Genomic DNA, 27,442 nt, shown 5'->3' on the forward strand with positions numbered 1-27,442 from the left:
GAGTTTGAGACTAGCATGGGCAACATAGTGAGACCCCGTATCCACAAAACAAACAAACAAAATTAGCTAGGTGTAGTGGCACATGCTTATAGACCCAGCTACTCAGAAGGCTGAGGTGGGAGGATCACTTGAGTCCAGGAGTTCAAGGCTGCAGTGAACTATGATCATGCCACTACACTCCAGCCTGGGTAACAGAGCAAGACCCTGTCTCTAAATAAAATAAGATAAAATGTAAAATAATCAATATTGTAAGGAATGTTTATATTGAAATCTGATCCAACTTGTCCCCTCTGTGCAGCTTCCCATATAACGTTGTGACCAAATATACTTTATAAATGAACCACAGGTGGGCCTGCTCATCTTGTAGCTTTAGATGCGCAAACCTGCAGCAGGGCCCTTCTCTGCCATGAATGTGCCTGGATCCCACGAGACCACAGGGCAACTGGCAAATAGATCCTTGAGGTGCAGGATGTCCTGGGCTGGGTACCTCTCCCAGAGCACACGTGGCTGGGATGCAAGCCTCAGATGCTTGCACATTTGTGCTTCCCCAAATTAAATCTGTGATGTGGAATTGGAGGCTTAAGCCTCTCTGCTTGAATTAGCCCCAGCTGATGGCTCTGGGGCTCGGGGGACACTGGAATAAGGCTGCGGAGGGGAGGCACAAAACTATCTGGGCAAGTGGCGGGCTTTCCTCATCTCCTCAAAACCATGCCTGGCTTCTCCCTCTAATTTGGGTTTTAAAGTTTACATGGCGGATACAATGCCTAAGAGAAAAAGGGCGCTGTCCCAGACATTAGAGAATGGTCAGTGGGCACCTTCCGCCTATTTCTTAGCAGCAGGCACACCCCAGCCCGGGACTCCAGCAGCTCCACTCACCTCATCCACAGTCCATCGTGCCACTTGGCTGGCCCGGATGTCAGCCACGCCTGGAAGTAGCTTGCAGTGTTGCTCCCTGCTGAGGGGAAGGTCCCGAAAAGGGTGGGCTGACCCCGTGGACATGAACACTGACTGGTGAAGTACCTGCTGCGCCTGCTCTGCTGAGTGTTCTGCAAGAGAGGGGGGTGGGGTGAGGCTCAGGTTCCCAGCGAGCAAGCACTGCTGCGTCAGCCCCACAGTCCAGAGGGCCCAAGTCAGGGCAGGGAAAGTGCCGCCACCAGCAGAACCCGTGTCTTCTGATCGTACAGCATCCCCCCCAGGCATACCCTATGCCACCAGTCTGTTTTGGAGCAGTGGTCATAGAAGACATATGTTACCCGTGCCTAGAAGACAGGGCTGTGTTTCAGCCACATTCAAATAATCTCTGTGAGATGCTGTTTGATGGTCACTTGTCACTGCCACTGGCTTCTCTCTCCTTAAATTAGGAGTCAGAGGAATCAAAGAACCATGCAGAATTTGACTACTAAGCAGATTGGCACACTGAACCATCTGGGATGTGTATGCACACAAAGAATAATGTCTTCCTGGAAGCGGCCTCATGAGTCTCTAAAGACAGAGTGAGCCTCAGTCCACATCTGGCTTTATAAATCCCCTGAGTGATACTGAACATGCCATGTAGCAAGGGTCCCCATGAGAAGCTGGGTGATACCAGCTGCTGCTGCTGCAGATCCCCAGCAGTGCACCATGACCTCACCTGGGGTGACATCCTGTGGCAGCCAGGGGCTTTGGAAAGCAGCGAAAGCTGAGACATGACCTCCCTAACACAGGCACTCTTAGGTGGGGTGCTCTTTTCTGAGCAGCTCTGAATGTACCATGGTTTTAAGGTACAAAGGACAATGGCTGTTTGGTTGCACAAGATTGGCTGCTGCAACTAAGGAGTGAGACTTCAATGGGATCTCCATGCACTTCAGCCCTATGCTTATCAACAGCCTTCTGTGCTGGTTTCCTGTCTTCAAGAGTGACTTTACTCTTATGTTACATCCCAACATTTAAGGAAAAGGCATGGGTCTCAATTCCCTAATTATTTAGCTTAAATCTACAAATGGATAAGGAGCAAAAATATTACAGAGATTTCAGAGAAAACCAATGCCTTTATAATGACATCTTTTAAGACACTTGCAACACACATTAGCAAAATAAAACTGCTGATATTAGAAGAGACTTTGAAAAGATCACAAAAGGAAATGTTTGAAGCCCTCCAGAAGTCTACCTTTTGTAATGCAAAGAGAAGGTTAAATAAGCAGTAGCCACATAATTTAAGGTCTGTTACGATGGTTTTTGTTTTACTAACAGAATCTGAAAAACCATTATGCAAATATTTCCACCTCAAATTAATTACAGCTTTTAGTAGGTGAGGCTGACCTGCATGGTCACAGTCGCATATACTCATTAGTAATCAGAAAGGTTCTAAACTACGAGCGAGCTTGTCCATCACTGGGCTTCTCTGTGCAATACGACTCTCGTGGATCGGAACAGACATCCTCATATTTAACAGTGCTTGCTGTCTACACAGATAAAGAGGCAGCAAAATTACCAGGTTCTCCCCAATTCTTATGCTCCAGGTGCAAGCAGCAGCAAATTCATCTTGAACTGCTGATTGTTCAACACTGACCTTTTTAGCATGTAAATAGGTTACCTCTTCTGTGTAGTTCAGACAACAGTATGTAAGCCTGCAGGTTCTGAAAGGGAACTTCACATCTTCCTTGCAAAGGCAGTATGTTGGCAAATATGAATGGTTTTTAATGAAGTTGTCAGGCTGGACAAGGGACATGTACAAAACAAGCCCTTGAAACCTGGAGTGGGAACGTCACAGGGTCAGTCTGAAGTTGCAGTGACACAGATATGATCCAAGGGCTTTGCTGGGAAGCCAGGAGTTAAAGCCCTGCACTCTTAGGGATTAAGACCTGGCCCAAAACTGGGCTTTATTCTGGAAAAGAATAACCACATCACTCAATCAGTTGTTTTTGCTGAAATAGTGTGGACTTAAACCCAACATATATGTATCTCAAACTCATGTCCTGGGGAAATTAATCATGCATAGTTTCAAAATATATAGGACTCTGAAAAGACACAGTGAATGAATCTTATATATTGGAAGAATAAATATGTCAAGTGATGCTGATTAGATTTCTGTGATTCCCAAATGAAGGCTGAAGTCATTAAAAATGTAAAAGAAAAAAAAAAACCTAGAAATCTGTGTGCTCCCCAGCAAGAAAATTTCCCACACCATAATTCTGGAAGCAAATTATCTGCTTTGAGTGCCGGGGCAGACTCTTGGAAAGACACATAATGTGTGGCTGAATAGTCCAGGGACTCCTCCGTCCACTGCTTGCCACTCTCAGGGCTGGTTCTGGGCTCTGGAAGATGACAGATGGCGACTTCAGTTAGTCCAAGTAGCAAGATGGCCTTTAGAGTTTAGATGGAGTTCTAGCTTTATGCTGTGCATTTGAACTCAGGCTGGCTTTATATTATCTGTGGCTTTTGAATACAGTTACCTGTGTCCCTATTAAATCAAACTATTTGAAGGGAAGCCTGAATAAAACTGAATTTGGGAGTGCAGGAATGCTGTGGGGAATAGGCTCTATAGGCCAAAGGGGGTCCCACATGGGTGGTGGGGAAAGAGCTACAGGCACTTGCTGGGCTGTGGATCCCCTACCTGGGGTTCAGACTTTTCACTGGCATAAGGGCTTGTGTCTGTTCATCAGCAACCTCAAGTTCTGGGAAATTCTTGCCAGAATCTGTTACATGCTGAACACAGATAATGTTTTACTATTATCAACTTTACTGTATCAATTGTACATCATGAGACAGAAAGTTCGAAAGTTGAGCATTTGAAAACTCAAAAAGACTTGAGTTGGTCTAGGGAGGGAGTCCCTGGATAGGGAATCTGGAATAACCATTCTGTCATCTCTAAGACATGCCTGGAGGTGACAGTGTCTGTCACGCAGGGCTGGTGTGAGGGAAAAGGAGAAGTTGCAGAAAGTGCTTAGCAAGGTTCCCAGCGTGTTGTGAATGCTCAGTGGCAGGTAATACTTTAACTGTGATCTGCAAACCTCTTGAGGTCAGGATTGCTAAAGGGAAGCAGCCTTATTCTAAATTAACACAATGCAAGACTAGTTTGCATTTGGGGAGTGTTTCGTGGGGGCTGTTTTGCCTTCTTTGTACCCTTTAGCAAGTCTAATGTCTTCTACAGCGGATGATTTTGGGGTGGGATAGTCAGGTCTAGCTGAAAAATTGCTTGCGTATACTTGCCTCAGGAGCTCTGTGGCCTAGTGATCTCCCTACATAACAGCTGAGTGACCTGGGATGAGGCACTTAATTTCTACATATCAAGGTTTTCTAACTCTAAAATGGGGTAATAGGAGGGGAACAAAAAAGGAGAATAGAATAGAATAGAATAGAACGGAGTAAGAGCAAAACTTATACCCCATTGAGTTGCTGCGATTTGGACAGCTCCTGGTACATAACGTGTTCAATACATGTCAGATATTATATGATTGTTATAAGTTATAAAGGTATTTTAAGTTGTAATGATAGTGAATGTGGGGACATACACCACTTCCAAAGTCTGTGTGAAACTTACAAAATGTGAAATCCAGACTGAGATTCAGGGTCTTGAGGGCCATGTTCAGATTTCACACCTGAGTGGTCCTGGAATGACCAGCAGTGGTCACTGAAATCATTTGCAGAAGTCCTAGTGGAAGGAAGTGAGATCTGCCACTGCAGGGTGGACATCTGCTTCCCAGGCAGCCTGTTGCCGATGTGTGGCAACTGTGTCAGATGCTAAAATGCTCTTGGCCTGCCAGCTTAGAAATTATGTGGCTCTTGACAGGCTTTTAAAATTTAGGGTGATTTGCATTATTTTAAATTCTGTGCATAAAATTAGACTTTTGAAAATATCCACTTAAAATTTGCATAAATTTTTGTAATATGCGAATACACTGATTTTAACTTTTTTTTTTACAAAGCCCAGCGTGATTTATGTCACATCAGATACTCACTAAAAAGTTGTTAATAAATTAAAGAACATAAGCTGATAATGAAGGCATGTACTCTTCCCAGAAACCATTTTCATCAAATGAGAAGGATCAGATTCTTCTCTCTTGGGGCACTTGGGGTAAATGGAGCCTTCCAGATTTGATAAGGATGTTTGCCACAATCATAGTACAGAAGGATCATTTGTGTACTTCATCCACCACAGCAGGCATCACAGCCCTGTTTCCACCTAACACAGCTGAGGGACATGAGATGCTTCCCAGTTGCACGACCTCACTGCCATCATGACTCCTACCCAGCTCCCCTAAAAGCCAGCCAAGGAAATTCAGCCTGCAAAAGCAGCCTTTCTACTGGTGGTTTTAACATTTTAATTCATCAAAATGTCCCCTGCACCAGAAAATGAAATGTATATGTAATACTGCCTTTGCCTCTAACACCAGTGTGACAATAAATAAAGGTATCCTTACGTGTAGGATGCCTTCTCCTTCCAGAAAATGGAGTACATAAAACTTGTAACTTCGATGGTTTGTCATTGGGGGGTTTGGTTGAAAGAATTGTTTTGCTACCATTTTTCTTGCTGTGGGTAGTGTTTCTTTTGGATTTTATGGCCTTCAAAAAAACATATGATGAAGTGTTTAAAGATTTCATTTAAGGTGCTTAGAGATGTACTGCACCCTCAAGTTTCCAAGGCCAATATGTTCAGCTCTGTGTCCAGCTGCAGGGTCCCAAGGGGCCCTGGACCACAGCACTGGAAGACTTGTCTGTGGATCTTGAGTCCAGCAACACTTAGAGAGGAGTAACCCATCTCCAAAGAAAAGTCATTGTCCTTCCTGCAGAGGCAATAAACACCACACTGGAATCCAGTTGATTGCCTGATGAGATGCAAGTCTACTGGTAAGTCTATCTGCCTTTAAAAGTCAGAACGCCACAGCCAGGGGAAGGTCAGTCTTTTCCAGAGTGCCTGAGACAGCCAGACCAGCCAGTTGTGGACAGCGTGTGACCTAGGGCTGCCTTTCCAGTGAAATGACTAAACAGACTTGCGATATGAGGCACAGCACTGTCTGCTTCCCATTCCACAGATCAAAAAGAAAAGTATTCAGTCAGGTGCAGTGGTCACACCTGTAATTTCAGCACTTTGGGAGGCCAAGGCGGGAGGATTGCTTGAGGCCAGGAGTTCAAGACCAGACTTGACACACAGTGAGACTCTGTCTCTACAAAAAAGAAAACATTAGCTGGGCATGGTGACATGCACCTGTAGTCTTGGCTACTTGGGAGGCTGAGGCAGGAGGATCACTTAAATTCAGGAGGTTGAAGCTGCAATGAGTTATGATCACACCACTGCACCCCAGTTTGGGCAACAGAGAGAGACCCTGTCTCTATTTAAAAAAAAAAAAAAAAAAATAAGAAGAAAAGTTTTTAGAGACTAAAGGATTTTAATTTGTCTGAAAATAACATAAAGGTAGGTCCCTCATTTCTTCCCTGCCCTCTCATTCATCCTTCCCACTTCTGCTTTACCCTGACAAATGAGAAGGAAAATCCTTTATGGAAATGTTCTTTAAAAATATGGCTGTTTCTTCACAAAAGCCTCACAAAACAAAACTGAAGCAAGTGAGTCATAAATGGTAAACCACAGTCTGCATGACTGGGCCTTGAGTTATTTTTAATCCCACTAAAAACGGAGACCCGTTTCACAAGTAACCTTCTCTTCAATGAAAGGGGTAGCGGTTCTACTGTGTTCTCTGCTGCAAAAAGGAGGAAATAAAAAAATAATGCAGTCGGTCCCCCAATCCAATTATGTGATTGCTCTCACCCACTGTGTAATCTGTGACAGTCACCCACCAAGTCCTATCAATTCATCTGGCACTGACTGAGACGTTACTCCATCCAGGCCCTGCGCTCCCATAGTGACTTCCGCTGGAGAAGCAAGGAAATGTTCAGAGATGGCTTTTCACCTGGGAACGTTGTTTTCTTCCCACGATCACCTGTTCTCATGCCCTGCGTACTGAACATGTTTGGAGCTGCCATTTCTCAGCTGCACCTTCTTCTCTTGATTTTGATGCTTCTGAGTCTGCTCAGTCCCTCTTCATTTCCATGTCTTTATCCCCAAAACAAAAGTAAAAAGCAGAACAGGAGAGGCCTCACCACGATGGGCAAGACAACTGTCTATTTCCGTATGAGAACAGGGGCTCCTCAGGAACGCTCCTCTCTGACAGCAGGCGCTCAGCACATGCTGTTTCTTAGATGCCAAGTCATATTGCTCCTCAGACATCGGCATGGCCTGTCTGCTGCACTGTCTTCTGTTTCTCATACCCTTATTATTTAGAATTCATACATGGATATCTGCAGAGTGTTTGCTAATTTTAGCTATTGGTCTTCCCTCACCACAAGCAGTCTCTTAATCAATTTTATATAAATATGGGAGATGAAGCACACAAGAGTGAGAGATTGTCCACTGCCTAGTGGGCTATCAAGAGGGTTAGAAGTTGAATGAAGAGCCTTGGATGTCCCAGATCTGCGTACTGTCCAGTAACAGTAGCCACTGGCCACACTACAGAGCACCTGAAATGTGAAGCATGCGAACTGAGATGTGCTATAGTACCTCCCGTATTTTGATTACTTAGTAGCAAAAAACAGAATGTAAAATATCTCCTTAATAATTTTTTGAATCTTGATTTACATGTTGAAATGATGTTTTGGATCTATTGGGTGAAATAGAATATGTCGTCAAAACTAATTGTACTTGTTTCCTCTGATTACATTAAATATGGCCAGAAGAAACTTTCAAACTCCCTAAGTGGCCAGCATTCTGTTTCTACTGGGACAACGCATGTCCAGAAGAGTACTGAGCCCATGGCCTCTTACCAGCTCCACCTGGGGTGCAGGAAGAGGCTGGGTGGCTGGATCCAATTCACATGACTCTTATGGAGTTATGATAACAGGGCTTGAATAACCTGGATTCCACCGTGCCCCAGAAATCCAGTAACAGAAGGCGTGAAGATGGGAGGTCATGGACAGTCTAGAGGAGTGGAAGAGTCTGTCTGGGGCATGACCTGGGTGCTTGTGTTGGCTCCATGGGTCATTTGCCCTAAGACTCTGAACCATGTGTTTGTCTCGCTTATAACTGATGCTCAGCAAGTACCCGCTGAGTGGATGAAGGAATGACTGAATGAACGCCCCCATGCGAGAAAGCAGGGACATTTTTCACTTACTGCAAAAGCAGCAAAGAATGACTTTCAAAACTAAGTTAGGAACTGTTCAGATTTAGAGCCACTTTTTCTAGAAGTGTCGCTGCCCAACCCCAAATCACTCATGCTAAAAGGAATGTGTGGCAACCCAGCTGCTGTTTCCTGACTAGGGCTTGGGTCCCGGCAGGGCAGACTGAGGGAACCGAGTTTAGGAGTCTCTGGACTCCCGAGAGCATCTTTCAGGTATTCCTCTCCAACCTCCAGGGGCTGGCCAGTTCCTCGGGGCTCCGGCTGTCTGGCTTTACAACAGCTCTCAATGGGCAACCTTCCCACCTCAGTCCTGCTCCCTCATTCAGGGAGAAGTGGTCCCTCTGCCCTCAGGCCAGCCTCAGTCCCGCTGTCTGCTCCACATGGTGGCATCTCTGAGGACTGAGAGGCCCCTCCTCCCAGGTGGGCATGTGCTCTGTGGTGTCCAGCTCCTCCCTGTAAGCTGCGACGGTTCCTCCAGGAGGGCCTCCGTCTCCTCATGGTCTCCTCAGCGGCTACCCAAGTTAGGCCCTAGAGTCTTCCATTCACCTCTGCTTGTCTCTGTCTCCTTCCTTGATTCCATCCAGGAACGGAGTCGGCTCCCTCCCTTCCCAAGGGGCTGCCACGGCCTCCCCTGTCTGCTCTGCTTCTCCCACCCAGGCTGACTGGCATGGAGCATCAGGCTCCTGTGCCTTGCTGGCCCCACACAGGCGCTTGCAAGGGGCTGACTGGCAAACACAGTAGAATCCTGAGGGAATAAGTCACTTAATATGCAGGGAAGCGGCAGATAAGACACTTTCTAGAGCAGGAGACAGTCACGACTCTAGGAAGGGGCTCAGCCTCCAGCTTTCATTCCTGAGGGCAGGGTTTGAGTTCCTGCTGTCGATACTATTCCAGCTAGCATTCTTTTAAGGGATCCCCAAGCCCAGAAGTCTGTCTTTAGGGTTCTCTAGACCCAGAGGCTTGGAGTTCCAGGTGCACAGGCCCTGTCCAGAGTACTTGGGCTGGGACAGAGACTCCTTGCCACCCTCAGGCCTCATCACCCTCTGTGGCATCTATCAGCTTGGGAGGAGGTAAGTCCCGCCTCCCCAAGGCTGCCCCTGGGCACCCTGCCACTGGCTACCCTTTATGGAAATTGTCCATTTATTTTTTCAGCCCCCATGAACAGAGTAAGAAGTCAAGGGCAGCCATTTCCAATTCATACCCAGAGTCGCATGGCAGAGTGCGAACCTGACACATGGTACAGTGCAGCACAGGTGCTTAACACACAATGGGACTGTGGTGCCTTCTGAGGAGTTATACTGAAGGGATAGATAAGGCGGTGGCAAATGCTGACTTATTCTGCACCAGTGAAAACAATGAGTTTTTATCCTGTGGTGTCTTACTTGTCAAATATACTCATTGCTGAAAAGGCTGGGAATTGTTGGTGACATGAAACCCCACTCACTCCTCAATTTCATACTTGAGGAGCAGATATCCCTGATGTCGTTTTCACAAAAGTGCAGGGAAATCCATAGTAACTTTTGATAGGTTAGTCATCCAACACAAGACTTCCATGTAGCTTGTTTTTTGATGGCTAGAGAGCAACCTTTTAGTTTATTATCTGCTTCACACAGCTTGAGACATCATTAATTATTTTGATCGATACTACACCCAATCACCAAGCATGTGTTTTTAGACCTTTACAGCCAGAGGAGAGACCATAACTGAAAGGACACCAGCATCAACCTGACCAAGAGACTAGAGTGGCTCTTATTTTGAAGTTTCTTGTTTTTAGGTATCCCCCTGCCTGGTCACTTCCTACCCTGCTCTCCACGTGCAGATACTGAGCAACAAGCCCGGCTGGGTTGGGCATGCACAAAACTGAAAGGCCCTACCACTTTATACATCTGTGAGTGGGACACAAAAGAAGACATTACAGTGCCTGAGGACATGGTTTAATTGTACTTTAATTCCAACAGTAGATGGTAGCACTGGTGGACAGGAGCTAATAAATGTGAAAGTAAGCCCTGAGTTCAGTTGTATGGGCACTCAGACCTACGGTGGAGTGCAGTGCAACCAGTCCAAAAGCCTGAGCAGGTCTGTGTGCTGCTCTCTCAGCCCTCACAATGACAAGGGCAGGGGAGCGAATATAAGTTATCAGCCTTAAAATCTGAGCATGACCTACCTGTGGGAGGGCAGACACCATATTCTATTTGTTTTTGTAACCTCCACCCCCTGGCACAGCACCTGGTACACAGAGGTGCTCAATAGCTGTTTGCTGACAACCAACGGGGCAGGAATAACTCTTGGGAAGGGGCAAAAGAGCGGATCCTTCTTGGATGAAGGAAAGCCTGGAGCTCCCCCACACTCTGTCCATGCTATGAATGAATGCCTCATGGATTGTGCCTCCCTTCTCTCTGGGCTGCCGCATTCCCAACCCCTGGGCACACCATTTGAGCAGAGGGTCCACAGGGGTCAACTTGATCAGAGAGACCCCTGACTGAGAAGACTCCTGAGGTCCAGTGTGTCTCCAAGGTTCCCAGGCTCATGGGGACACACAGCCAGCCCAGGGCACAGCACTGTGCCTGTTATCCAGGAGCGCACAATCAGAATGACAAGGCTGGGATCAAACAGAAAGACCCCTGCCAGGGGCCAGGGATCAAGCCTGTGCTGGGGCCTCTTAATCATCTGTTTTAGCCACTCCAAGTGACCTCCTGAAGGATGGTGCCATTAGCCCTCTCTAACAAATAACGCAGCAGTCCCAGAGGCAAAATATAACTTGACAAAAGTGATTCAGCAGCCCAGGGTGGAGCTGGGGTGCTCATCCTGGAGCCTACTACACCAGGGGCATTCTTTTCCTCCAGTCCTTCAATAGTGGGTGATTTCTCACACGGCCTGTACATTCCTGTTTAGAAGGTGACAGGCAGAAGTCACACTTTGGGGGCAGAGTGTGGCCCGGTCATCCTGAAAAGAAGGGTCGCCTCTTCTTTAGCAAGGTGAGCCTCTGTGTTGCAGTACTCAGCAGCTGAATCTCAAGATAGGCCTCTGGAGGTATTGTCAGATTTATCTCAAAATAAACATTGCTTCCGGGATCCTGCATGGGACCCTTGGAGACCTAGTCAAAGGAGCACCTTAGGGTACAGGAATGGCAGCCACCCGGGCTCTGCCTGGCAGGCAGTAAAGGCACACGTCGCCTGCAGGGGCCACACTCACCTCTCTGGGAAAACAGGGCTGCTGCTCACCCTGCTTGCCCCTGGCACAGAAAGCTGCCTCGTCCCTGGCACAGAGCTCAGCACAGATGCTGGCTCCCAGGCACCGCCGAGGGCTCCCCTCATGGAGCGGCTGACGTGCTGACAGACAGAAAAGTCAGTCTGCGTTGTGGGGTGCTCTCAGGGCCAAGCGGATTGTTCTGGGAACCACCTGTTTTCACAGGCTTATGTGCTCCCTGCACCCTGCAGACAGCTCTTCCTGCTTCTCAGCACAAACTCTCCTAGGCCTAAGGCCATGTGTCATCCCACCCACTCTGGGAGAGTGAGAGGCCAGGCTGCCCCCAGGAAGTGAAACAGAGCATCCCTATCTCAGGTGCACATCACAGTGTCTACTTGTGATTCTTTTGTTGAAAACATATAAATAAAATAGTTTTTTTTTTTTTTTTGAGACATAGTTTTGCTTTTGTCGCCCAGGCTGGATTGCAATGGCGTGATCTTGGCTCACTGCAACCTCTGCCTCCTGGGTTCAAGCGATTCTCCTGCCTTAGCCGCCTGAGTAGCTGGGATTACAGGCACGTGCCACCACCCCTGGATAATTTTTATATTTTTAGTAGAGATGGAATTTTGTCATGTTGGGCAGGCTGGTCTCGAACTCCTGACCTCAGGTGATCTGCCCACCTCAGCCTCCCAAAATGCTGGGATTACAGGCATGAGCCACAGTGCCCGGCCTGTGCACTTGTTTTCACATTTCACTTCTGGGCAAACTCAATGAAGAAGTAGCGAATGGGCTATTTTCTTCTTGTAGGAGTTGTGCATATTTCCAGCATCTTCCTGGCTTTGCAAAGAAGCCAGAAGCAGCGGTGCACACAGGATGAGTTGCTCCTCAAGCCGCCCTTGCCTGGGCTGATTTGTGTTCCCTCCCGCAAGGCTAGTGAGGAGGAGGATGGCAATTGCTGGCCGTGCTGCTTAGGGAAGCATGCCCAGGTGTTTGTGCCCACACCAAATTTCCCTCGGCCTAGCTTTCTGAGGAGGCCCTCCTGCCTGTTTTTCAGGTTTCCTTCTGTTCACACAAATCAAATGTGTGTACTCAAACACGCTCTCCCACCACTGACCTCTTGGTATCCTCTGGGCTCCTTGGCCTGGTCTCACCTTCCGCTAATTACAGGAAGCAAGCACAGTGGGCTGTGGTGATTGGAAAATATATGGGTCAAATAGAAAATAAAATTAAGGCTAGTCTTTGTTACACAAGTAAAAGAAGAAATGAGTATTCTTAGTATTTCACAGACTTCAATCTTTAAAAATTATTAGAACTATGAAAAGTTCTATGAAAAGCTAAACTATGAAAAGCTAAAGAAATGAGCATTCTTAGTATTTCGTAGACTTCAATCTTTTCTGTAAAAATTATAAGAATTATGAAAAAAATATAAAATTATAAGAATTATAATTATAAAAATTATAAGAATTATGAAAAAAGAAACAATGAATGACACTAACTCTTAAGAAGACCGACTTGCTTTGAAGTGAGATCAAACATGCAAAAGCTCTGTGCTCTTTGTTACGGGATTCAGGTCCTGTCAGAAACTAAGCTCCCATGGCTAGGTGCAGTGGCTCATACCTGTAATCCCAGGGCTTTGGGAGGCCAATGTGGGAAGATCCCTTGAAACCAGGAGTTTAAGACCAGCCTGGGCAACATAGCAAGACTCCTTTCTTTGAGAACAACAACAGAAAAAGCCAGCCTTGGTGGCCCCTGCTTGTAGTCTCAGCTACTCTGAAGACACCTGAGTCCAGGAGTTCGAGGCTGCAGTGAGCTGTGATTGTGCCACTGGACTCCAGCCTGAGGGACAAAGTGAGATCTCATCTCAAAAATGATATATATATATATTTTTAAAAAAGAAACTCAGTTCCAAGCCACATAAAAGCTATTCTGTTCAGTCATCTATTATTCTCTTCCAGAATAAATATCTCCCGATGCCAACATGCACAGACACTATATTTTTTCCAGTTTATCAACATTCAAAGGAACAAAAAGCTTTCAATATTGTGTGTGTGTGTGTGTGTGCGCACGCGTGCATGTGTGTATGTGTGTGTTTTGGAGAAAAAAAGGAAGAACAAAAGCAAAACACTTGAAATGTTTAAATGGCAGGAACAAGTAACTTGCATAAGTTAAAGAACAAATTATGAAGCAAAGGGATAATGAAGGAATGGAATTAGCGCCTTTATGTTGCGTTTCAACCTCCTATTTAAAAAGAGAGAGTCCCGCCAGTGGAGCTACGAGCTCCCACCGGAGTGAGACCTGCACTCCTGCTTCCCACGCAGCGTGCCCACTCCCCTGCACTTTGGCCCAGCTCCTGCCACCCCACACTTTTCTTATACTTGATAGACGGCCTAAACAATCTGGCCTCTTCATTTAGCTGCTGGCTTTGTTTACAGTGCAGAATAGACTTCCCAGGTCTGCCTAGCTGTGGACACAGCCAGAAGTGGTTTCCTCATGACATGTCAGCATAGGAGCCAGGAACGTTCAATTAGTCTGAAGCAAGGTCTCTGTCACAGGAAATTCACACCTTTCAATTAGAATTCTTTTTGCGGACGCACAGAAGCAGAGGCACCACAGACAGAGCCACTCAGAAGCCTGGGTTTCATAAAGACTCCCAGAGGTCATGGAAAACGCCCAGTACCGAGTCAATGGCATACTTTTAGAAAATACACATTGAGAAACATGCTATAAATTAGTTAGTTTCAGATGCTAATTTTATACTCATAATGCTTGCAAAAATGACATCTATCTCATCGCTATTTTTAAAAAGTCCAGAGATTGGATCAAAGCTACTACATTCATCACACATATGCTGAAGAGGGATGAGAGATGATATAATTTACCCCCAAATTAATTAATTTACTATGTTTTCCCATTTATGTGAAGATACCAAAAGATGCAGAATTTGAAAATGATATTTTTTATCCATATTAGTAAATAGAACTACTAGGTAATTATTTCTTAGTAACTGATTTAAAGCTATCATATCAGAAATTCCAGTAACAACCAAGGGGCAATTGAGGAAATGGGCTGAAGGCTTTATCTCCCACCTCAGCAGAAAGATGACAATTTCCTTGAGTCTTTTACTCCTACCACAGACAGTAATTGAAAACTGATGCGATTTTGTTAAGGGAGGCTCAAGTCGCTCACGTCACAAGGAAACACAGTCTTGTAAATTAAGGCCTTCGTTTCCAGCATGCAGAAAACTCCTTACTTGTAACGATATGGTAAGCCTCTTCTTCAAGTAAACGACACTTGTATTCAAACCTGTTTTACACTGCTGTGGAAAATAACTGCATTTAGAATCAGTAATTTTCTCGACATGACTACTTTCTACTTAAGGAATAGCCATTGTGGAAGTGGTGTCACTAGAATACAGTTACATTTTAAGGAGCAAATGCTTAAAGCCTACGCAGTTGTAGATAAACAAATCACTGCTAGTCAATTAGAGAAGTCAGTGGTAACACCAACACTTGAGACCCCAACACAACTCTTTTCTTAATTATCAACTATAAAAGGCAAGCTGCTAACATGTGTGTGTTTGTGTGGGTGGGGATTTAAAAAAAAAAAAAACAGTGTTAGGAGATAGAACAGTTTTCCTGGAGCTAGCATTTGAAGAAGACTGACTCAGGTAGGCTGTCACCACACTCTCAAGATCCTGTTGGTTATTATGGGTAATATTGAGGAACATTCCGCAGAGCCTCTAATAAACCGTTTGAAAGCGAAAACACTGAGCACAGGATTGAGCAGTGACAGAACACAATGGCAGTGATGGAAAATGTGCCTGCGATAAAGGAGACACAGCAAGTTTCCCAGGCCAGGTGACCCCTCCCACGTCCCAAATAGCCCAGGACTCTTCAGGGAACTTACTGCCCCTGATTTTTCAGTCTTTCTGAGGACTGAGTTCCTCATACTAAACACTCCTCAATGATACAGTGAGGCTTCATTGTGTCATATTTTATTCTAACCTGGGAATGGCAAGATCATCTGAATTTTTGTTTTTTTTTTTAAGATGGAGTCTTGCTCTATCGCCCAGGCTGGAGAGCAATGACGTAATCTAGGCTCACTGCATCCTCTGTCTCCCAGGTTCAAGCGATTCTCCTGCCTTAGCCTCCCGAGTAGCTGGGACTATAGGTGTGTACCACCGTGCCCAACTAATTTTTGTAGTTTTAGTAGAGATGGGTTTTCACCATGTTGACCAGGCTGGTCTTGAACTCCTGACCTCAGGCCATCTGCCTGCCTCGGCCTCCCAAAGTGCTGGGATTATAGGAATGAACCACTGCACCCTGCCCATCTGAAATGTATTTAAAGGCCCTGTAAATTTATTAACACATACTGGTGTAATTATTTGGAGGAACGTAAGGATAAATGATTGCGGTCACATTTCTGAAGTTTGATAGTATTGCTGAATCCCATTATTGAACTATACTTTATTGTAGAATACTGCCTATCTTAAAACTATGGTGACAACTTTCATGTACCACAGAAAAATGATTTCTCTTTAATGTTTCCTCTTTTTAGTGGCTTCCATTATGCTATCCAAAACTGAAAATGATGACAGATGAATATAAATCCAAAGAAAATGTTAAACATACTTAATTATGTTGCTGTCACAATGCAGAAAATTCTTCAGACAACTGAATATTGGGGGGAGGGGGGAAGCTTTTTACAATATTTCAGAGGCAATTCCACTGCAGGTTTTGAACAGAAAAGGGAGTCCCCCTTCCCCCACCTTGATACATGATTTCTATCAAAGGTAGCTTTGCTGCTCAAGTGTTCATTTCTTTGTCGGTGAGAAGATTAATTGATATGCTAGAGTAATTTGCATCCAGAGTGAATCTGAACGTTGTTTCTGAATTATTATTGGACTTTGGCTTTCTTAATCATAGCCAATGTTCTTGGTGTTTTTAGGAGTATTTTTTTCAGAAGGGAAAATTTTTATAGGTATAGATGATTGGTCAAAATCATTGGTCAATTCTTGGTAAGGAAAAGAAAAACTGCTGCTTGGGCCTCAAACTATGCTGTCTTAGTGACTAGGAAAACATAATTCTCAAATTTTCCTTTTTTCTTTTCCCCTGGGAGCTCCAGGTACCAGCACTATGGGAAAGAGGAAGAATTTAATGAAAGCTTGTACCTGCTGGCTGAAACTAAGCAGCCTATTTATAAACTGCTCTGAAAAGTAAGTAAAAAGCTCTTACCTACTCAAGGTTCAAATGAGAGTGCTAGCAAACGAGTGAAGACACAAAGGAGACACACAAGCTGGGAAAGACGTGCATAATGGATTGAACCAGAGGCAAGAATGGGAGAGATGATACTAGGGAATCAGTGGGAAACCAGAAGGCAGGTTTTAGTTAAGGCTGACCTGAATAGCCCTGGAGGTAACATAATGTTGCAAGTAAAGAATAGATTATTAAATATTGGGGCAAAAATCTCTGCTTGTTCTGCTCCCAGTAACTAAAATCCAGTCCTCCTTCCCTTTGTCTGCCCAAGCCTGAGACACGTCTTACATGGCCCAGCACTCAGGCAGTGCTTACTGCATGCCAGGCACTGTTGTAAGGATTTTAAGTGAGGAAAAGGAGACACAAAAAGGGAATGGAATTTGCCTAAGAAATTGGCCAGAAGGTAGCACAGTCAGGATTCCATATGAGACTGCCTGGCTCTCAGGTCTGTGCTCTGGACTCTATGTTATATTCCCGAAGGATGTTTAAGTTTTAAAGGAAGGTTCTTAACAAATAGGCAAAAAATGGTCCAGGGATGCTGGCATAGGGAGATAACATGCTGAGGGAATTATTTACACACCTACCTGGGAGTAGGGGCAAAGTCTTCAGGTGTGATGTCTATTGGGTGGTGTTTTCGAGCACATGAGACTAGGGAAAGACAGCTCAAGTTGAGGACAAAAAACAGAGATCACAGTAGAAGTGAGGGATGGGGATGATGCTACAAATGGACCAAGAGAGAAGCTAATTCAAAGGATGGATTTTGTGGTTGGGATCTTGGAGAAGGATGCTGTGGAGGGTCAGAGGGCAACTGCAGGTGTGACTCTGGGCAGGTGTGTCTAGGACCAGCAACCAGGGGTGCTGAGCAAGAATGCAGTCTTGGCTGAAGTCTGGAAATGAAGAGTGACCTGGCCAGAGAGAGCAACCAATCCACAAAAATTGCATTGGTGGAGCAGCTGATTTACCTGAGAATGAAATAGGAAGGTGCTGAGAGGCCAAAAGAGATGCATGCCTTTGACTTGTTCCCTCAGACTCCTAACCAGTGAGCACGTATGAATGAGAATACCTTTCACCTAGAGGTTTAGAAGTCATTTCATGTACGATGACATTTGAGCCCTCCATAGTCTTGTGAGATATTATGCCATGTTCCCATTTTCAAATGAGGAAACTGATATGCAGATTGTCTCATAATCTGTCAGAAGCCATAGAGCTAGCAAATGATGAGGTGGGAATCAAACCCGGAACCTGACTTCCATTTCACGGCTCTTTCCATTAACTTAATACTCTGTTTTTTCATCTCTATGAAGTTTCTATTTCAGTATTTGCATGTAACATCATATGATGAGGTCATCTTTAATAAACATTCCCTGGGAGCTTCTAGCTTGGAGCTTTCATCTCCCTTCATTGCCTCTGATGGCTGTTAATTTTTCCTTTCTTAAACTTTAAAATGTGCCCTTAAGCAAAGATTTCAAAATAGGCACTGTTAAATTCTGCTAAAAACAAAACCAATAGTTCTGTGCCAGAGCGAGCCTTCCCTATATCGGGGAACTGCCTGAGTGTGTCTGTCTGGTTGGAACCGATGCCAGTGAGCCTGTGCCTTCTGCGCAATGGCCTAGAGGAATGTACAGGGGCTTGGGCAGTGGGCATGGGTCTGAGTCCAACTACACTGTGCCTTTGCTGTGAAACTTCATCCAGACGTCTGACTTCCCAGAGCCTCATTTTTTCAGAGGCTTTGCAGTTACTAACCTAGGATTGCCAAGGAAATCAAATCCCTTGTATGGATTGTGTTATGCAAATGTTCGAAATTACTCCTTTTTCTGTTTTCTTCCTTCTCCTCCAGGCCAGGGAGCAGGTAACTCCTAAATGAAAAAGCAAGCAGGTCTCTCCTACAGGATGGCTGAGCTGTCTGCGGTGCCTTTGCATCTTGCTGCTTCACTGACCCTGAAGGTCTGCCCCAGCCTCAGGTGACCAAGCCTACAGTGACCTCAAGGAGCAGCTGCCTTATCAATGCTTATAGGAGGCTCAGGGTGGAGAAGGGTCTGATGCCACCATTTTGTTCCCTTCTTTCGTCTTTTTTTGACTACCCTAGGAAAGGGAAAAGGTGCTATGAAGTTAGAAGAGGAATGAAGGAAGAAGAGAGCATAGAAGGTCTTCTAAAATGGGTTTGTTTCTCAAAAGCCACATAATGCTTCACAAATTCACATTAATCTAATACTTCTGCACTGTCTCTTCCCTCACTCCAGCCGCAACCACGGAGTGAAGCCCAGCAGTGTGGGAATGTGCTCGCAAACCCTGCATGGACCCGTGGCCGCGAGTGGATGCACTCAACAGCAGCCAGCTATATTTCAGTTCCTGCTACTTGTATCTGTCTTTAGCATCCTCCTACAACAAGCAACACAGATAAATAAATCCCCAAACCTCACCTTGGCACTGGTTCCAGCTCCTCCCTTCTCCCCCTTTAGCAGCCATTATCATAAATCACATTCTTTGATATGTTTTTCTCAATTTGTCTCCCTCCCTCAGACTGCCTTTTAGTAAAAGTTCATAAAGCAAAACAGAATTTACTAAAAATAGGTTAGTGGGAAGGTGAGCAATACAACTTCTGAAAAAAAAATGTAAACCAGTGTATGATTTGGGGATTTAGCAAAGTGAACTGATAAACTAGGACATTCAAACCTATTACGCCAATATTTTCTCTGGCAAGAGACTGCTTGCTGGCTTTGCATGTAGTTTCACTTCAGGACTTAATTCCTTGTTTTTTTTTTTAAAAAAATACAACTGGAAGAAAATTTTCCATTAGCTGTGTTTTACTAGGATCCAGAGACAAAGCTCAGCTAATGCATATTACAATATATAATTAAGCATAATTACATTAAAATATTAAAACACTGTAAGTTATTAGAAATAGTGAAATTTGTTGCATAAAGTCATTGCATGAATTACTCGGGTGCTGGTCAGACCCTAATCAGAAAGAGCAAAGAGCTGCCCAAGATGGCGGAGATTTCACTTGTTAGGACACCGTAGTCCATTAGCAAATCAGTGAACTTGGGAGCGAGGTGGTTTTCCATTTAAGCTGCAGCATCACAGAAAGTTACCCTCTAAAGTCATTCTTAGATGGATACTTCTATGTCATACACAGCTAAATTCCAACAGTCATAACAATTATTCTAAGCTAATTAAAATACAAATAAAATGTTAGGCTATGTGATAACAGATAATGTGATAAAAACAATTCTACGGTTGTTGGAGGGGCCCTGTATGATATATTCAGTTCTTGCTCATCTCTTCCAAATCTTTGTTTCTTTAAATAGAAAACGTAAATTATATTTAGCTTAAGTCTATGTTTGAATTTAAATCACTAAAAAAATCTACTTTCTATAAAGCATTTTGGAGCAATCTTGCATATAATACTCATCTGCTTAGCTAACTCTTTTTTCTGTAGATAAGTAAGGTAAATGTTAGGCCACTAGACAAAATTATCATACATCTTCAATCACCAATGTCCAGAGTAATGAGTCAATATATGTATGTATGTATGTATGTATGTACATATGTATATGCATTAAAAAACTCACTTTTTTGACACATTTCACTTTTCTTCATAAGTAATATAGGTGGGCTACATCAGGGGTTGTCAAGTCAGATTAGAGCAATCTGAGGAGATATGGGCATCTAGTGACGCCTATACTAATTAAATGAGAGTTTCTAGGGTGTGGACGGAAAGTGGGAACTGGTGGTTTTACAAGGTCCCTGTCACCAGGGTTGAGACGCCATAGCTTACAGTCCTGTAACTCGTCCTTACCACCAGTTCATTCTCTTCTCTCCTTCTGTGAGGAGCGCATCTATACCAACACCCTGAAGGTAGCTAGCAAGGGGCAGACTCCACCAAGTCATCCAGTGGTGCACCTTTGAGGACTTCCGGCTACTCGCATAGGTTCTACGAGGCCAATAAGGAGACAGTAAGGTGGGGGCCTGTGGGGAACTGGAGGCTACATGACCCACTTCTAGGAGATCCCCCAGCTCCAGCCCACTGTGCCATCAGGAATGTGGGCCCAGGGCTGCCTGGTTTTCAAGAGAAGCTAGAAATCTGCTTTCTATGTGAAAACCTCTTGATTTTTAAATGCGTGCAATGAATTAAAAATTTACCAAAACTGTGTTGTCCAAACAATCACGTATGTGACCAAATATGGCCTACAAAATACTAATTTACTACCTCTGAACTAGAACAATATCCTGAACAAAAGCATAAATAAAAAAATATTGGCAGAATGCAGCATGAGCAGTGTGTGGACAGTTTTATTTTTTTAAACCATACAGATAACTCTGTATTTGCTTACTCATAATTTAGTTGTGCTCTCCAGAACCTAATGGCATAACATATTAACAGGCCCTCAAAAGCAGTGTGTTAAATGAAGGACAGTTTAAATCCATAGATACAAAGCCATTGTAGAGCAACCATGCAAACGAAAACTGATCAACCAACCAGCCTACCCAACTTGACCCTCTGTGGGCCTTAAAGAGGTTCTCAAGCCCTGCCATGCAACGCAGACCACTTGGGAATCTTGTTCATGCAGAACTGGGGCAGGGAGGGAAAGTTGAGATTCCACAGTTACTATGAGCTCTCATGTGAGGCTAATGTTACTTGCCACAATCACTTCACACGTCAAACAATAAGACTGTTTGCTCTTGGAGGCTGCACCCTGTCTTTTTTCACCATTTCTGGTAGGTCCTGAGCAACCGAGGGAACGAATCCACTTGGAAGGTCCCCTTTGCAGGCCAAGCGCAGTGCTGGGCAGGCACCACTGGAGGTGGGGGTGACAGGGCAAAGGCACAAGGCAAGTAGAGTGGGCCTTATACTCTGGTTGGGGGCAAAGATACAACCAGGTGACAGGCGGTAGTGAGATGAGTTTGCGGTCTCTCCGGGATCCCTAAGAGTCCATTCACAAGATAAGCAGGCTCAAAACCAGGCCTTTGAATGTCACTCACTCAGAAGGGCTTGCATTGTTTCCTTTTGGCTGTGGGGAACCAGGGAAGGCCTTTGGGCAGGGAAGTAAGATGATCGAAGTAGGGTTATAAAAAGGTAACTTTGTTCTGTAGGAAGGTTACATGTCTTGCCAGACTATCAATTTTCCATACCTGCCACACAAAATAAATCTTCTACAATGGTAACTACTTTATAACTCTGTTCTTGTTTAAGCGCCTAGTTACATATAGATTTTGGTGGGCCTTTAACTCAAAGATATCAAAGAAATCTATGTCTCCTTACAAAATGAACCCAAACAAAGCAATAGGACAAAGAGAAAACGTTTGACATGTTATTAATTCTCATGGGGGACTTCAGGATACACTGAAAGCACTTGTAGAAAAGAATGCCTTACACTTTACTAAAAGTGGGCAATTTCACCTCCAAACAAATGGACTTTAGTCACAAGCCCAGAATTATCTGTGTCATATGTATGAAAAAGGGCTAGGATGAAGAGAATGAATGTGTTCTACTCTCTACATGCTATCAATATTAATTTTGCTTATGTGCGTGGACAGTAATTGAGTCCCATGTTTCCTCTATAAAACATCATCTAGACTTAGATAGCAAATATAGACATTAGCTCAGCCCAGAGAGTTATTACAAAGTCTGAGCCCTGAAGGAATTCCTTTCAAACTTTAGTAGGGTTCATGTGGGGGGTGTGTGTGTGCGCATGTGTGTGTGTGTGTGTGTGTGTGTGTTCTACAATGAATGAAGACGGGCTACTCTTCAGTCCCAGTACTCACCAACGGTTCATTTTACATGACAGCAGCAGTAAGGGGTGGTGGTAAAGATACATGTGTAAAGCACACAGGGCTTAGGATTGCAATATCATTTTCTTCCTCTCTGATTCACTCATCTGTCTCCCCACCTCTCTGATCTCGTATCATGCCCAGTCCACCTTGTTTCTGTGTCGTGGCCACAGCAGGCCTCCTCTTGGTCCCCTGAATGCATCTTGCTGATAGCTTCTGCTGTTCTTTCCTCCTGGAATGCCTGCCCGTCTTCTCTTTGCTTGGCTAACTCCTAGAAGTTCAGATTAAACAGCACTTCCACAGACAGGCCCATGCTGACTCTCAGATATAATTGAGGTTCCTCCCATGCCCGTACATGACTTTCATTCCCTCCTATAGTACACTGTCTTTTTTCATCATGTTTCCTATCACAGTCAGTACTTAGTATGTGCATGTTTGTCTGTATTCCCATTACTGTAAACCTTGCCAGTGCCTTGTGCACAGTAGGGGCTTAATAAATACATGTTAAGCAAATGAGTCGTTTCTTAGGGAAGAGTCTGTCTCTTATTCAGTCCTCAAGATGAACAGGGCTTTGCCTTTAAGAGGCACATAAACATTCTGTTGATTGACCCTAAATGACTCCCATCAAGTCACATGGCAGGATGGTCACTTGCTACCTGGCATCTTTTGTCTACACTAAAGCTGCTATAATAGTAACCTATTTAATTATTCTCCCACTTACACTGCTCTATAACTACAGCGAGGAAAGAGGAAGATTTTAGAGGTAAAATAACAAAAAATTCACAGCTGCCGTGTCAAGGTTTATAAAAAATTGAATTTAAAAGAGCAAGGAATTAGCCAGTCCCACCTTTAAAATTTCTGTAATCAAATGTTAATATATAAAGTTTAGCCACATTAGAATGTTTGGGAGATATTTCTGTTCTGTGGAGTCCTGCTCAGCTGTAAAATACCAGGTCATCTGAAAAAAATCAACACTGGCTGAATCTAGTGACATGCTGAGCCCAGCCAACCCCAGGAGGTTACTGTCCACTGCCCTGGAGGGATTTCTCACACTTCTCCTCCTCTTCCCCCAACTCTCACCCAGAAACCTCTATTGTGTAGCCCTGGGCTGTAGATGTTGGTCAACAGTGCATCCATCCAGTGCATCCATCCATCCATCCATTCATCCAACATTATGCCAGGTGCTTGGGACACAAAGATGAACTAGACTCATTTTTTTGCCCTCATGAACTCATGGTCAAGCAGGAAGGGAGTATATGGAAAGAATTGGTTGCAGCAGTGAGGTACGTGCAAGAAGGACAGGGTGATGTATTGAGTTCAGGCTGACAAGAGGGCATAATGGGGAGCCCCGGGAGGGGAGGCTTGATGGGGAGCCCCGGGACGGGAGGCTTGAGCTGAGTCGTCAGGTGGACAGAAGCTTGTTAAGCAGACGGGGCTTGAGGTCTTCCAGGCATAAGAACACATGGTGCCTGGTTACAGGCGCCTGGGCCACAGGGTGTATCAAACCTATAGTATGACACGATGTTTGATAGGGTGCCCCACACTAGCGTATCCACCGTTATGCAGGGATGGTGTGGGGCATGAGGCTGGAGAGTGAGGTGGGTGCAGACCAGGAAATCCCCCAAGAACATTAAGTACTTTGAACAGCTCCTGGAAACTCATGGGGAGCGATATAGTTTGGATGTGTGCCCGCACCCAAATCACATGCTGAAATGTAATCCCCAGCGTTGGAGATGGGGTCTGGTGGGAAGTGTCTGAATTATGGAGGAAGATCCCTCATGAGTGGCTTGGGCCATCCCCTTGGTGATAAGTGAGCTCTCACTCTGAGTTCACACGAGATCTGGTCATTTAAAGGTGTGTGGCACCCTCCACCCCCACTCTCTCCTTCTTGCTCCTGCTGTTGTAATGTGACGCGTCTGCTCCCACTTTGCCTTCCGCCATGAGTAAAAGCTCCCTGAGGTTTCCCCAGAAGCCACGCAGGTGTCATCGCCATGCTTCCTGTACAGCCTGCAGAACATGAGCCAATATAACCTCTTTTCTTTATAAATTACTCAGTCTCTGGTATTTCCTAGTAGCAATGCAAGAACAGCCTAACACAAGGAGCTGGGTAGAGTTTCATGAATGGAGAACTCGATCTGATTTAGATTCCAGAAGATCACCTGGGGGCGCAGATGATGGGTTGGTGGAATGCAAGACTGAGAGAAAAATGAGCATCTTATGCAGCCAGCTATGTCTAAAAGTTCCAAGAAAGGTGGCCCCGGTGACCTCGTGGCCTGTTCTCATTCCAGCGTTCACACCAAAGTGAGCGCAGGTGCATCTGTCAGGAGGGAGGAAGCCTCCCACAAACACCATCCTCTGTTTCCACACAGCATCATTCCCGCATAAACCTCTCCATAGAGACGTCCACATCTCCAAGTAACTCTTTTGAAAGAAATACCCCTTTCTTTCCAAATGGAATGCCTTCTCCAGATAAATCTGGGCGCAAAGCACAGCTGGGTGAAAATGGGCTGAGGAACAGCCTGTCTAAGCATCACTGAGCAAGCCACGGGTCTCTGCAAACTAAACCAAGAGGAGCTTTAACAATTTTGCTGAATTGACAGAGCATATGCCCACTATTCTGGGTCGTGAAACAGCTTTTGGCATTTCACTCTTTCTTTCTGAACTAAAATAGGATGAGTTAACCTGGACAAGCTCTTCTAGAGCAAGTTTTTTTTTCCAATTTGTTTAGGATTAGGTATAATCAGAGTTGTTAATTTACACCAAACGACTTTTACCTTTTGTTGCTCACCAAAGAAAATAATTCCACTAAGGTATCCTTCAGGCAAAAATTTTACAAAATTATGCATAATAATCATAATGATTATATAATTCTTTTGGTTATTTCAGCTTCTGTGGGAAAAGCTATGAAAAAATTGAATTGTGGTTATAGCCATTATTTCCTACAAGGACGCAATGTGAATAAATACTGTATTTTCCCCAAGAGTTTTATTCAAATAGCACAGGAATGGAATTTGTAACAATTCAGACAACTTACACATTTAATAAAGTTATTTCTGGGTAAAGTTGAAAAAATACATGCTTTTGCACTAAGTTTTAGACTCTATTCTGTTAGTAAAGTTCTTTCTGGGTAAAGTTAAAAAAATACATGTTTTTGCACTAAGTTTTAGACTCTATTATGTTAGTAAAGTTAGATGAAGGAATGAATGAATAAGCCAGGGGTTCAAAGGAACAATGGTCCTAAACAAAATCAGCAGAGCCTCAAAGTGTCTGCAGCCACCAGGGATGCTGGACCCCAGCTTTTGTGGTTCATGCCCCTTTCTCTTCCAGGAACATGATCTGCACCATCTACCTCCCCGTCCACCAGGCCCTCTGCTCCTGGGGCATGTAGGTACTTCCTCTGAAGCCCTCCTCCGGAAAGCCTAAGCACTGCACAGTGAGTCCCAGACCTAGGGCATCCCCTGTCACCAAAGTGCCTCTCTGGGCCAGGCTCCTGCTTTTCGTCTTTCTCTAGCACAACTGTGAGCTGCGTGGAGGTTGGGCCTGTGTCCATCTCACTTCCTGCTATGTCTTCAGTGTCTGGTTTAATGCTTAGCACAAAGCGGGTGCTCAAAAACCACCTTCTTTGATATCTCTCTGACACCGCAGAAAATATTTCCCTTACTTATCTTAGATACTCACATGGCACTTACTATGTACCTGCCACTCCTTGTTCTAATTTTTCCAAATATCAACTCAAAATTATCAGCCCCATTACAGGGGAAGCAGGTGGGGCAGGCACAGAGGGGTTAAGTCGCCCACAGTCGCAAAGTTTGTAAAAGCAAGATTTGAAGCCAGGCACGGTGGGCTCAGTCTCCACTCACGCTGGCTCGCACGCCACTGTACTGCTCTCTTGGAAAGATAGGGACCAGATTGCCTCCAGCAACAGAGCGTTACCTCCACGAAGTCACCTCCGGGGGTAAGCGACTCCACCCAAGCAGAGGCCCCAATACTAGCTGGGTTCCCCTTAGACTGAAGTAAAACTGTCTCCTTCAACTTCTATTATTTTGTCCCAATTCTGCTCTCAGGAATACCCTTGAAATTGTAAATTTTCTCTTCCACATAAAAACCATGATCTTGTACATTTAGATGTCACACATTTATATGCCTTTACAAATGTTCTACAACTATTCAGGGTGTTTTATCCCCTCTACACTGAGATAAGCCTCCCTTTTGTTCATCATTCTGATTTAGTGAGACTTTATAATTACTAGAAGAGGGTGCATACAGAAATGTGATTTCTCCAAAGTATATTGAAGACTAATTTTCAAAATGGTTGGAAAATAGACACATTCAGAGTGCCAACTAGAGAAATGTGTGTGTCCAGGAGGGTTACGTGTTTGATGCATGGCTCTGACAGTCACCATCTGTGCTTTCCACAGCGGCGACCACACCATGCAGGGATACTGCAAGGTAAAGATGCAATCAAGGACTCATGAAATAACACAGTAGTGGGCTCATGGGTTGATTAAATCTGAACGTTCTCACCATTGTGTGTCCCTGCATGGTAACAGTGACAGTGACACTGGGCTCCAGTTTTACTGCCCTGTGAAGCCATGCCGGGGGCCAAAGCTGAACCGTTTTTTTTTTTGTTGTTGTTGTTCTTATTCAACATACCACAGATTAGTTATTTTTGAAAAGTTATTTACAAGGTAGTCTTTCTGATTTATGACAATTTCATTTGTGAAAATAAGAAAATGGGAACTCTGAATCCAGCCAAGGTTATCGTAAAGGAGATGTTCTCAAGTAAGTTAGATGTGGACCTAGCTTTGCTCTTTTCTTTCTGTTTTCAGGGAAGCTTGGATGATCATTTCACCCATGTGACCAAGAATGAGCCTTCATACTTCTGGAGAGACAGCATATAGAGCTGAGGGAATACTCAAAAGACAGATCTGCAGTTGTAAGAACACGTGCAGTAAAATGACAGCAGAGGATGAGGGGCAGGAAAATGTTACCCTAAGAGCATGGCTGGCAGGGAGCAGTGAGGCTGGTTCCACTGATCCCCACTACTTAGCAGGAAAATGCCACCCTACAGGGCATGGCTGG

The 27,442-nt window shown here is 44.6% G+C and overlaps 1 protein-coding gene and 1 long non-coding RNA gene across 5 annotated transcripts in view; one reads left to right on the plus strand and one right to left on the minus strand.

Moving 5' to 3' along the window:
• L3MBTL4 (L3MBTL histone methyl-lysine binding protein 4) overlaps nucleotides 1-27,442 on the minus strand; it is a 431,550-nt gene that overhangs the window by 12,931 nt on the left and 391,177 nt on the right. For both annotated transcript variants that reach the window (XM_033178287.1, XM_033178288.1), the window contains one exon: nucleotides 877-1,046. In XM_033178287.1, the coding sequence (XP_033034178.1) occupies nucleotides 877-1,046 (170 nt within the window). The remainder of the gene's footprint in view (nucleotides 1-876; nucleotides 1,047-27,442) is intronic.
• On the plus strand, nucleotides 10,982-20,847 carry LOC117064122. 3 transcript variants are annotated; one of them, XR_004429273.1, is made up of 4 exons: nucleotides 10,982-11,122; nucleotides 16,452-16,548; nucleotides 18,426-18,549; nucleotides 18,675-20,847. It is a non-coding gene; the product is annotated as an uncharacterized LOC117064122 (long non-coding RNA). The 3 variants fall into 3 exon arrangements; XR_004429271.1 differs by having other exon boundaries at nucleotides 18,426-20,847; XR_004429272.1 differs by having other exon boundaries at nucleotides 16,458-16,548; nucleotides 18,426-20,847.

Source organism: Trachypithecus francoisi, unplaced genomic scaffold (assembly GCF_009764315.1).
Source record: "Trachypithecus francoisi isolate TF-2019V2 unplaced genomic scaffold, Tfra_2.0 Lachesis_group19, whole genome shotgun sequence".
Classification (NCBI taxonomy): Eukaryota; Metazoa; Chordata; class Mammalia; order Primates; family Cercopithecidae; genus Trachypithecus; species Trachypithecus francoisi.